Source organism: Dinoponera quadriceps, unplaced genomic scaffold (assembly GCF_001313825.1).
Source record: "Dinoponera quadriceps isolate SergipeBrazil2010 unplaced genomic scaffold, ASM131382v1 scaffold3736, whole genome shotgun sequence".
NCBI lineage: Eukaryota > Metazoa > Arthropoda > Insecta > Hymenoptera > Formicidae > Dinoponera > Dinoponera quadriceps.
In genome coordinates this window covers 764,265-777,344 of record NW_014557750.1, presented here as the reverse complement: position 1 = coordinate 777,344, position 13,080 = coordinate 764,265, and the positions used below count along the sequence as shown (strand labels likewise).

The window sequence follows — 13,080 nt, the reverse complement described above, 5'->3', positions numbered from 1 at the left end:
TTAACAAGTTAATCAAGAAAAAAGCAACTATACATTATCAATTTAAATTAATCAATTGAGAATATCGGCCGTGAACGCTACAATATAAGAGACATGTAGAACAACTGAATAAATCTAATGCAATTCAACATCTGTTATTTATCGATCATGCTGATAGCAGTTGTATATATCAATAAATAAAGTATAAAGTATATATATTTACTATATCTATACTATCTTATTATACTAACTATTACTATATTAACTATACTACTACTATATACTATATCTATACTATCTTACTATACTAACTATACTTACCATAATATATATTATATAGCTATAAAAATATACAGAGTGTACAAATATTGTAATTCGACTTAGAATCTAGAAAATAATATCGAAATATTGAAGTAATTACAAAAATAACTTAGTTTTCCTACTGCTATGAAAGAAGAAATAGTAGATGAGCCCGAATATGTTTTTCACAAATGCGACATTTAAGCTTTTTATTTTTAGCTGAACTAATGCTGTACTGAACTAAACGGTATAAAACTAACGGATGATAATTAATTCACGGCGATAGTGGACCTTAGCTGTCCCATTAGCTTGTAACATTCTACAAGGCGCTTTTGGTCCCCTATGCGTTCGAGCGTTTTAACGGCTTCAGCGAGCATGCCTTCACGTTCGCCAGGCGACACTGACAGCAGTGTCGGCAAATACCTACAAGTCAGATACAATGCGACTGCGTGCTCCCTTTCGCCGTTACTCTGCTCCTGCGATCGATCCTTGCCGCAGATGATAGAGGAGCGCGAATTCCGGTGATGTGAACTCCGATCAAGTAAGATCTGGGTCTTCACTGGTGTCGCGCCGGCCATAATGCGTGCTGTAGCCTCGTACAAAAATACCCGTGCCAGTACAGACTGAAAAAGTATGTTAAAAATATATACATACATAAGGATATATTTGATATACATTCCGGCTTGCTTGTTAATTAATTTATATTTTAGAAAATTAATTTTTGTTATTGATATTACTTCACCGTATAATTTGTCACCAGAAATCACCAAATATTTGTTATTTTCAACTTTGAGTGATATAAGTTATAAACTATTGTTACCGAATCTCACACACAAACGGGTAAAAAATAAGAAAATTTATATCTTAATTTATATCTTCTTTTACTTCGATTATTATTGACAATATAGAAACAATCAATTTTTTAATTAGAACATTATTCTTTCCAATGTATTTATGATTTTCACGGCAAACTATTTACGATTTATCATCTACTTACTGGAATATGTTGACACAATTGTCTTAAGCATGCCAAGTCACGTTGAAAACTCGCGAGTGATACGTTCGCGACTGATCTGTCTAATTCCGCATCAAAGTCTTGCCATAGTGCCGTGCGTAATTCTAGGAGCCAGTCACAGACCCATAACTGAATAAGCTGGAAAAATGAGAAGAAGAATGAGATTAATATGGTGAATAGTGAGATTTACATGCATGTACATATAAGCATACACAGAGGCGAAGACAAAATTATCTGTACGATGCTGCGACCTGCCACAGGAGTTGCACTGTAGAAGTATTGCATAGTTATATTTCATGCAATGCAACTACAATGCACACTTGTAACAGATAGACAATTAATTTCAACAGTTAATTTAATTCTTCTTCTTTATAGAAAACTTCGAAGCTTTCCAATAAGTTTTAAGTTATAAGCGATCAAAAATGCAGATTTTCTGAGAAGTGGTCTTTGCTAATAAATAACGAAAGTTTACTATTCAAACATTAATTTTAATAAAATTTCGAGGTTAATTCAAATTCAGTTTGATCACTGAGAGAATCTTGCCGTTAAATTCCATTAAATCTTCGAGAAGAAAATATCGATTTAAAATTAGTTAAAATTCTAAATAAAATTAAATGATTTTTGGATTTTTCTTAATAGTTTACTGATTTGAAATATATAAAGTTTGAAATTTTACGCAAGGCTGCATTTTTATGCTGTTACTTCAACTCGATGCTGACGTTTGACGGAATCATACAATGTTGGCAGGTCGTATCTATAACGAAGATCTACTATAAAGTATTCGAATGACTCACTAAGATCTGCTGCGACGATTGTTCTTTGCAGTGATAATACACCATCGACTGTTCGAGCAATAATCCAGCCTGGTCGATAAAACGCATGGAGGCTAACTTTGACGAATGTTTCGCCGCCTGCAAAACGTTGAGTACCGCGTGCGGCAGCGGGCTGATTCTACTGTTGCTGTCGCCGATTTGGAAATTTCTTTTGTAAGGAAATTTACGCTCCACAACGCTCCAAGCTTCGGAGTTCTCTTCACCTAATCTCCAACTCGCAGCAACGCACATTACTGCTCCCCACCATAATCCTACCTCATCTTCACACGCTGCAACATGAAAATAGAACAGACAACGTTATAGAATAGATAAATTTTCAGTTATAAAAGTTTTAAAATTTGCATTCACTTTGAAACGACGCACATTGTGTCGGTCGTTGATCGGTTAACTGATATTTTAACGATTCAAGTTCTTATATATATATATATATAAGATTTTTTCTTTTAATTTTATCTAAAGGATATATTATAATGTATACAATATTATGAGATATTGCATAGAACTTCTCCTTTTAATCGATATGTAAAAAGTGTAACATCTTCCCTATATCGATTTTTCCTTTATTTCTCAAATAAAGCATGCAGACTTACTTGCTACGCTAACTTGGTCGGTACTTGGGAAACAGGCGTCCACTTCGGCAGAGGCCATGATAATTTGTCCTAGCTCGAGAACGGAGGATGCGTGACATTCTCCGGCCGTACCGGTCAGTAAACGTAGGCATTGCCCAAACAGGTGATCCCTGTACGCGCGAGCCACGTACGACACAGGATCCGCTCTGCTGCTCTGCGACGTGAATTCGCTCTCGTGTCGTTGATTCTTATACCGCCATTTGTGAGACGCCAAGAATCTTGCCCCTTCGTCGTTCATGATCCATTTCAATTTCGGCGGTACGGTGCACGAGGACAAGAGAGCACGCGCCTTACCCAAGTAATATTTGTGTATGTACGGGAAGAAGGATTGTTTAAGACATAACGCGGTATTCACGTATATCTCTGCTAAAAGGGGCTTTGGCATACTCTCGCCGGCAGCCTCCGCGTAATTGAGCGCGCATAGGGCAAAGTACAGATTTGTGCTTCTCGTTCCTTCGGACAGACGAAGGCAGAGCGTGTATTGGTAGACGATAGCTATTTCCATAGCGGACATCTCCACCTGTTGCCGTCCGGACTTGTCCGACAGCCACTTGTTGATATGCATCACCCATCTACCCAGCCACAACTTGTGAAGCACTTGTTTCACTATCTGCCATACAGTGGCTAGACAGATCTCTGTTCGTGACAATGGAAAAGACCGGCCGAAGTACTGCAGGCATTGATGCAAGTCTCGATACGCTTGATTATATTCGTGCTTAGAGATGTTAAATTCGGCCTGACGTCTCCAACGACGTAATTCGAGGAAGGCCTTGCTGTCCGTGGGTAAGATGGGGTCGCTGTACGGCAGTAATTTACAAAGACCACCTGCCAGAAGTATCAAATTGGTAAACCAGAGAATGACGTTGCTCCATAATAGTCTGTCCGATTCCGATTGATCTGCCGAAACAAAAATTAGGAATCAAAATTAATTCATCGAAATAGAAAATATGCGATTTTCATTCAACAGACATCTATAATCGCTTAGATAAACTTGTTCAAGTTCTAGGAAAGGTTTAATTTGCATACCTTGATAATTCAATATTGTCCGTCCATCCAATTTCGTATTTAGGTAATCGTAATTGAATTTTCCAACATTATTCATGATTATACCGAGAGGATTGAACGCTAAGAACAGCAACATGAATCCACACAACGTCAGTCGCGTGTGATCCCTCATGCTTCCATTGGACGACGCGGCCATGGGATGTAGATTCTGCAACGCATCCGGATCGTCCTTTACGGACGACGGAGAAGGTGGTGATAGTGGCGCGGGTGCGGGTGAGAGTGACGGCTCGCTGGAGTCTGAACGTGGAGGCGTCAGTTCTCCGCACGTCAGTAAATCACGGAGATTTTGCCGTTGAGCTGCCATTTTCAGTGACATGTTTTCAGCTTTTAATTTTGCATTGGCGTTTTGCAGGAATCTACAGCAAGAAATACGAAGCTATTTCTACCAATGTATACTTCACACATAATGAAAGTTAAAATTTCACTCCCGACCTGATATAATCGATAGTTTTCCGTAAGATTGCCGATTTATTTAACTTAGCGTCAACGCCGACTATGATGTTTTTCAATTCGATAATTTTGTCGTTGATCGATGTTCTGTAACGTCGCTCGATAGCGTTGTGAGCGCTGCGTTTCACCTCTCTCACCCTTGGCACTCCCACGTGAGTGCCTGTGTTTATACGGTTAATTTGTACCTTTTCAGTATCAAGCACCACAGGAATCCCTGGAATCAAACAGGATTATGTAACAATAATGTACATTTTAACAGGAATTCTATGTTTTGTGCACAGGTGTATGTGTGTATGTATAGTATATATATAATTGGTTTCAAAACAAACATTTTTTTTTATGTAGTTTGGAATGCAGCCAATAATCCAATGAGAGAACTTAACTTCTGGGAATTAATAAAAAAAGAAACAAGCTCTCTGTTAAAACCATTTTGACACCAAATATACACATGTTATCAATATTAAATATTTAATAGTTAAATATTTTTATGTACCAGTAGCTAAAACTGTCCCATTTGCGGTATTCACCAGAGTACGTATCTGAGGTACAGAAGTCGTAACAGCCTGTGTGCCTCTTGAATATACAAGAGACTCTGATTTTATTATTTTGGCTGGTAGAATCAGCTGTCTTTGCTGGGGAACTGGAGCCAGAGTTACAACAGGTGACTGCACGTTAAAACTTACATTTTGAGGTATAGTATATTGTGAGTTAAAGACTGTAGGTGTTGAAGCCACTGATATTCTCTGTGGCCTGTTTTGTACAGATGTAATATCTTGTTGTACACAAGTGATTGGTTGACTATTATCTGTCACTGGCTGTGTTATCATAACATTCGTATTTGATGGTTCAAGAATACTTGAATCCTTGAAATCTTTAAAATCCTTGAACTCATCGGTATTGTTGAGGTTCAAGAAATCAAATGTATCCGTATCCATTGGTATAGGTTCTTCCAATTCAGAAAGTAAAGTCTCGTCACTGAATAAATTTTCATTTTTCAATAATTCACTTTCACAGTTAGTAAGAAGATCTGCAATATCATATATTACAAATGATTATTATAAATTAGGTCTAATTGTTTCTTGTTAACATTAGAAATGTTTAAATTTTTCCAACATGACCGTCTGTAACTGTGAAAAAGAAAAGGAATCATTCTATATATAGGTTCTCAGATTCTACATATAGATATTAAAGTAGCATAAAATATGAAAAGTCACATATAAATAAATATTCTAGTCAATATTATACTACTCTATATATAGTGGAATATAATTTTATAGATTAGTATAAAATTATGATTTAATTTTACAAGTGATTACTCGAAACAATTCTTATATTACTACAATACAGGAACATTTTAGTTCGACAACAGACAAGCAAATAGACAGACAAAAAAGTAAGCAGGCAACAAAATAATAAGTTAATAAATAAATAATAAATATGCAAATAGAGATAAATAAGTGAAAGTAAGAAAGAGATAAATAAGTGAAGTAAGGTGAGATAAGATGAAATGAGATGTCTGTGAGTAATAAAATGTCGAGCTGAGAAACAATAGGAAAACGAAATGTTTTAAAATATATGACAAGTTTTATTCGAAGTGCAAAGTAACAGTATTTATTGAAAAAAGCATCGTGTCAACACGTACCATCGATGCCAGTGACTTCGTTCAAATTAAAGCTGTCATTGGATTGGAAATTCGTAAAATCATTCTCTTGATTCGGCACCCATCCTCCTGGGTCTGCCATTATACTGATCACTATTTTAAATATTTATTCACATGAAATAAACGTGCCAATCGGCCGCGACACTTTGTTCAACATCGATATGTCAAACGCAATAGCTAAAAAATTACAAACGATCACCCGACTCGTGGGTGACCAATCCGAACGCTACTACAGATCGGATGATGTTACGTCATCTTTGTGCGTTATCGAACTCGATAAAATTAACCTACGTTCGGATCTAGAAAAAGTGTAGTAAGTTTTAAGCCGTAAGAAATTGACCAATCACAGTTGAATATTCTTGTATAATTTGACTGTGATTAGTTAATTTCTTACGGCTTGAAGCTCACCTATTGTAGATCCGGACCACCGCTATGTTTGCAGAAATCTGTCAGGCCACTAACGACTGCGCTCGACAAAAAGAAGCAATTAATAAGAGATTAATTTTCACAATGTCTGATTGGTGTTTATATTTGTCGATTTTGACTATAAAACATACATCAATTATATTTATTAAACTATGCTACGTTCAGAACGCCACGTTGGGAGTAGAATTTTATTTAATTGACCAATAAGGATAAAAGAACTAAGATTTTTTTATCGCGATTGGTCGATTAAATGCCACTCTATCCTCAGTGTACTCCCGAACGCAGCTCTATTTATGGCTACTTACTTTTTTTCGATGAGTAACACACTTTATATTTAAAAGGAAAATATATTTCTTAAAAATTACTAAAAAATGAATTGATAGTCGAATGTAAAGAGAATAATTAACTGTGATTGGTAAATTTCTTAAAATACCTATTGTAGACCGACATTTATGTTTTCGGCATAAGTTAACGGTTTACGGCTTGCATAAATCAGCCTTAAGAAATTGACCAATCACAGTCGAATGTGAGAAGAATAATCGATTGTGATTGATCAATTTGTTATGACTTACAGCAAGATTGTGGAGCAGGGTTACTGTTTTGGAAATTTTTGTCTTCCTGCGAATAGGTTATGTATCGCTCTCAGCGGTGCGGGTAGCAGCACCGATAGTCAATTTTGAATGCATCCGGAGCCGGCGTGGCGCCGCGCGGCGATTCGCAATACAACAGCCGGGATTTCAAATTTTGTATTGGACAAAGGTTAGTCGTCCATTCGGTGTTCGCGGCTATCGTTCCTGTTGGAGTACGTCGCGGAATACTGCGAATTGTGAGACGCGAATTCGATCTTGAATGATACTGGTCGTAGCTGATGGTTCCAATATAGCGTTCAACGATCACCCCGCGCGCCGCGGCCCCTGCGACATCGTGCGAGTCTGACAGCGTACACGAATGAAGGGCAGCGTCTTTCTGCGGATAATCAGTCGGGCCAAACAAGTGGTTTCGCGTCGATACATAAGCCTGACTACCATGGCGAAAAGTAAGTTCGAATACGTGAAGGAGTTTGAACGGGACGACCATTGTTTGCCGAATTGCTGGATTGTGGTTAGAATTGATGGCAGGAATTTCTCGAGATTCTGCGAGACGCATCAATTCGTCAAGCCGAACGATGTAGCGGCTTTGGAGCTGATGAATCGTGCCGCGATCACCGTTATGGAAGACTTTAAGGAGGTTATACTGGGCTTCGGCCAGAGCGACGAGTACTCGTTCGTTTTCCGGAAGGACACGGAGCTCTACAAACGCAGAGGTACTCGTGCACGTATAGCGTCGTGTGAAATTGCTTAATTCATAACAGTCTGAATTCAGAGTTAAAAAGCTTCTCATTCGATATTGTGTAATTGTAGACGTAATGTTTACAATTTTTCATATGATTGAAAACAATTTTATTTTCCAAGAATTGATTAGTTCGGGATGATTAGCCATACTATATTCTTCTACTCAAATATTATAGTGAAATGTTACATGATAACATTGTAATTTTACAAGTTTAATTGCTGTTTAATCTCATGTATCTATACATGCATCTCATGTATCTGTACATGCACCTTCCATATTTAATGTCTTTGTACTTGTTTCAGTATTTAAACTAATGTCAAATGTAAATTCTCTATTTACTTCGGCATATGTCTATCATTGGCCACGCTTCTTTGGAAGCAAAGAATTATATTATCCACCTTCGTTCGATGCTCGTGTTGTGTTATATCCAACGGATAAGAATTTGAGAGACTACCTTGCTTGGCGACAGGCTGACGTACATATCAATAACTTGTACAATACTTGTTTCTGGAATCTCATATTGAAAGGAAAATTAACTCCAAATCAGGTAAACTTGTTCAGTAATACTTCTTGGTATGCTATAGAGCTTGACAATTATTATATGTATCTTGTTTATTGTACTTTTACATAAGTTTATTTCTGCACACTTTATTTAAAACTTTCTGTTCTCTTTATTTTTTTTTCTCGATGTTAATATGAAATAAGCAAGAAGACTATTACAGGCGGAAGAGAAACTTAGGGGAACTCTTTCATCGCACAAAAATGAGCTGCTTTTCCAAGAGTTCGGTATAAACTACAACAATGAACCACCACTGTTTCGGAAAGGTACAACGCTTATTCGAAAATTAGTGCCTGATGGCACAGGAAGATTGAAACCCGCTGTGGTCCCTTTGGTAGATGATATCATCAATGATCGTTTTTGGAAAGAAAACCCTGAAGTGATTGGTTTGAAGAGTCTAGCGACTTATCAGCCGCTGAACTTGCCGAATAATATTAAAAATACCATGCCTGTACCGACACCTCCATCGCCCACCGTAAATATAAAACATGTAAACAATGTTCCACCACCACCGCCGCCCACACAAACGATTAACGCAAATTCGATGAACGAGGAAGTGCATTCTAAAAGAAACAGAGAGACGGACGGAGATAGAATGCAGTGCGACAGTGAACGCATTTGTAGGAGATAAGTGTACCTTTTTTTTTCTCCCCCTCCCACAAAAGATGAAACTGAAGTGAGAAACTGTAAGGTAATTATATTTATATCTATATTATATACACTACAGGTATAAATATTATGATGAATATATGATAGACTACCGATAGTAATATAATAAATTTGAAAAATAATAAAATAGTAATATGTAACAAAACTTTAGGTTTGTTTTCTATTCCTGCATTGCACTAATTCAAGAAATATGCATTGAAGCAGTTTCTGCTCCAGACCTGGTGTTAAAATGCTGTTTTCTGTCCCAGTGTAGCGGAACTCGATGCAAGAGTTCTGACTGAACTGGCTGCACCAGATTTGGAGCCAGTGCAAGAACAGAAAGTGTTGTTCCACAGCATTTTCGAGTAAAAGTGCAAGAAACATCAAACAGCTTGTATAGTTATGTCATTAAATTATTGTTCTTTCACTCTAATGTTCACGATACACATGGACGTGCGAATAAGTGTCCAAAGTTACGTTTTATTACTTCTATTTTGAAGTTTACACGTTTAGAGCCTGCATTCTGAACGCGCTTACAACGTATGTTAGTGTAGTTGATAAGTCAACTTAGTAGTTCTGAAAAGGAATTTTGTTACAAACGCGTGATACCGGTTTTTCCTAACAGAGCACTGTTATCACCATGTTTAAAATACGAGCGATAGAATGCTCATATCTCTTGTTGGCGCACTAATATCATTGTATGTACATTCGGAATACAGGCCATTTACTATATAGCTATCAAAAATTAAATAGTAAATATGAAAGTAGGAGCTTTCCTTGACATTGAAAAGACTTGACAATATATATTTTAATGTACGTAGCATTTAACATTCAGATATACAAGTTAGAGCTGTTGCTAGTTATTGTTGAAAATAACTTCAATTCTACAGATATAATGTAACACACCATGTTATTCTTGCAATAAAATGTTTTTTATTAGTTTGCACACTTACACTCGTCAATTCTGGCTTGCACTAGTTCATTTCAATTCTAGTGCAGTCTTAGTACAGGAATAGAAAACAAACTTTTTGGATAAAAAGCAACTTTAGTAAACAAATAAAATGCTACAGTGAAAGAAAAAATTCCTTTTAATCTTCGTGAGAAAAATAAATATGTAGTAAATACATATTTACAAAATAGACATAAATATTAGATAAGTTAAAGTAGAGCCGTTGGTAGACTCAATATAGAACTAAAGTAATGATAAGTTATTTCACACGCGGGCAAAAATGTATTTTGATGTATGCGGAAAGATAATCTTGTCCTTGCTAGAATTGCGCGAAACAACCTTCGTAAGAACAATTTTTACTATAAGTTTTTTCCTGGCTCTAGCTTAATGCCAAAAAAAAGAGAAAGATGAGAAAGGTTAACGATAATATATACTGTTGCATATGAAGTTTGACAATTGCATTGTTAATCATATGGAATGCTGTATATTTTTATTACTTTATATTACAATTTTCGAATTAGTAATTACAACGTGAAGTAATACGTGACAATGAATTGCATTGGCGATTACAATAAAATACACTATGTACACAAATTCTACTGCACTATTTTTGACACTCTCGCTGCGTCATTCTGATTAATGACTTGGAGGATTTTTTTTTAGCGTTTCAAATTTTTATTGTGTATTTCTCCGCATTTGACGTCATTGATCAAGATAGCCACGGCGAGGGAACTTTAAACTCTGGTAATATGCGTGACAATAACAATTCTAAATAATTCTCGACATATGCGTGCATATCGATATATAATACTTGTATATGGTATTTAAAATGATTTAAAATATGTAACAAACCTCCGTAGGAGTGTTATTTTTTAAACAGTTTTGAAGAACAACTGACAGATTAATTCAACTGATATAATTTTGTGTTGTATCTCGGATCTCGAAGGAATAATCGACCGCTCGAAAGTGGATTACGGATCATGATCAACTGGTTTATTCTAAACGTTATTGTATTGCGAAAGTAAATATAGATGACTGACATTGCTGGTTCGATCGTATAATTTAAAATATAGGGATGTAATTATCTATTTTAGCACGATGCTTTTGAGCTACGCATTCTGCGATCCATACAATATTACGGCATTCTTGCTCTTTCAATTTGAGGTAGCTGTAGAATACCCCAAAGTGGAATTGTTGAAGAAACGCATGAACGTTTAAACGAACCTATGTACCGAAACGTGACAATTGTTAATAACATTTAATAAAAGATACTACACTTACACTAGTGCTTGCACGTTAACGATCGTTGTCTTAAATTTTCTTCACGAGAAATATACTTGCCTCGTGCTCGAAGAATTTGTCTTCCAAGGTTTTATCGCCAGGATTATTGCCGGCTCCCTCAAATAAGGCGCTGTATTCCTGTTTGAACAATGAGTAATGAAAAAATTAAATAAACTGACATATATTTAGTAGTAGAAAAACAAGAAAATGCTTGCACGCTTTACAGAAGACACTATGTAGTAATTAGCAATCGTTTAATTATATATTAATATTTAAAATCTTACGGCGTAATATTCCGCTACAGCCTTGACTTGTTCGTAATCGTCGGCCCTTGCTAGAGCTGCTAATCCATCTGGGTTCAAACGTCCGCAACGTGGATACAATTTCGCACGGTCGTCTTTGCCCAATTCAGTCCCGAACGAATTAATGGTTATAATGATCGCTCTTCTATCCGCTTCGAACTACCAAAGTATCATAGATACGCTATATATTGCACAAAAGATAAATTCTTATCATTTTAACCGGATGAAATCTCTTACAGCAAGTATCTCACACATAGTGTCCGCAGTTGTGCCACCAAGTTCCTTGCAAAATTTATAAAATGCTTCTAAATACGCCTTGTAAAGCGTGTTTCTTATTATCTCAATATTCATTTCATCCAAATCTTGCTCAGAAATGCAATCCACAAAAAATGGCGCTGTAAAGAAAGAAGATATAAGAATATTTACAAGGTTTAGAAATATGATGATATTGTTAACACATTATTGTATATAAAAGAAGGAGAAAAAAAGATAGTAAAATAACATCCTTACAAGAAAAATGATGCAATTTATATATAGGTTCTAATTGGAAAAATAAATAAAGGACAAATAAAATAATTATTACTTATATTCATTCATCATAGCTTACAGTACTGTATCATTTTATCTTTATTTGGCATGTAATGAACATAAAGATAAAACAGAAAGATAGAATGATGCTTATAATATTGTAAGCATAAATTAATAATGACTCATTTTGGTCATTTATTAAAAAAAAATAAGATACAAGTGAAAAATACAATTCAAATAAAGGTCATACCTAAAGGTGTATCTACTAATACAGCATTATACAGCTCAGCAGGTGTAGCAGCAACATGAATCGCTTCCATCTGCTCGAAACTACCAAGTGGATGGCACTTTGGAATCAATTCTGAGATAGGTCTTTGATGCAAAGTACCAGTGATCAGCAGAATGATATTGTCAATCATATAGCTGTAAGTGATGAAATCTAGAAATTGTGAAAGCGGCTCGACTGAATGATTACGCATATGTTGAAATTCCACAACTAATTTCTCCCTCAACTTGTCATCGATCACACTGACAGAAAGCGGAGATGGTTCATTGGCCAAGAAACTGCCATAGTCCGTACCAGCCAAATGCAGCTTCAGATCTGTACAGATAATTAACAGAGCGATTAATTTGAATTAAAAGGAAATAATTTAAAACTCGTTTACATACTTGATACAAAGAATCGATTAACGTTGTCACAAGGAAAACGAAGAGAACATACCTTTAAAAAATATCTTGAACCTGTATTTTTAAGCAATGAATTACAGAGCCACATGTTATAAAGGGATTCTTTTTCGCTTAAAGAACATTAATTCGGTCCAAGAATGAGATTCTTAAAACGTGACGGAACGAGTAGAAACTAAATACCTTCGAGCGTTTCGCACTGAACCAGGTTCAGATAATCACTTTGCTGGAGTATGCCGCATTTAAAACCGCGGCACAGGCCCTCCAAGTAGCCACCGTCGATGTTGAACATGCAGCCCTTCATCTTGGAGCAAGATTTCTCCCGAGCACGTCCGTACAATAGGCAGATCCGTCAAAATCGAAACGGGGACTCACGCGACTCGCCCTTTTTTCACCGAGATCATATGACCGAGCGCACGGAAGTTTACCACGAATTCTCT

The 13,080-nt window shown here is 36.3% G+C and overlaps 3 protein-coding genes across 3 annotated transcripts; 1 reads left to right on the top strand and 2 right to left on the bottom strand.

Annotated features, from left to right (window-relative positions):
* Nucleotides 1–270: 270 nt before the first annotated feature.
* Nucleotides 271–6,163, bottom strand: LOC106749433 (sterol regulatory element-binding protein 1). Its single transcript, XM_014628862.1, has 8 exons — nt 5,914–6,163; nt 4,765–5,298; nt 4,254–4,485; nt 3,783–4,177; nt 2,718–3,653; nt 2,089–2,396; nt 1,277–1,432; nt 271–902 (listed from the first exon to the last, which is right to left on the bottom strand). Exons 1-8 carry the CDS (start codon nt 6,011–6,013, stop codon nt 549–551), a joined length of 3,015 nt encoding a protein of 1,004 aa, XP_014484348.1. The 5' UTR covers nt 6,014–6,163; the 3' UTR covers nt 271–548.
* A 797-nt stretch (nt 6,164–6,960) lies between these two features.
* On the top strand, nt 6,961–10,889 carry LOC106749437 (probable tRNA(His) guanylyltransferase). The gene is made up of 4 exons (XM_014628877.1): nt 6,961–7,116; nt 7,223–7,660; nt 7,992–8,236; nt 8,412–10,889. The coding sequence occupies exons 2-4, from the start codon at nt 7,306–7,308 to the stop codon at nt 8,877–8,879; spliced, it is 1,068 nt and encodes a 355-aa protein (XP_014484363.1). The 5' UTR covers nt 6,961–7,116; nt 7,223–7,305; the 3' UTR covers nt 8,880–10,889.
* On the bottom strand, nt 10,314–13,062 carry LOC106749438 (V-type proton ATPase subunit d). The gene is made up of 6 exons (XM_014628878.1): nt 12,824–13,062; nt 12,207–12,557; nt 11,666–11,823; nt 11,411–11,587; nt 11,187–11,264; nt 10,314–11,069 (listed from the first exon to the last, which is right to left on the bottom strand). The coding sequence occupies exons 1-6, from the start codon at nt 12,942–12,944 to the stop codon at nt 10,908–10,910; spliced, it is 1,047 nt and encodes a 348-aa protein (XP_014484364.1). The 5' UTR covers nt 12,945–13,062; the 3' UTR covers nt 10,314–10,907.
* Nucleotides 13,063–13,080: the final 18 nt, after the last annotated feature.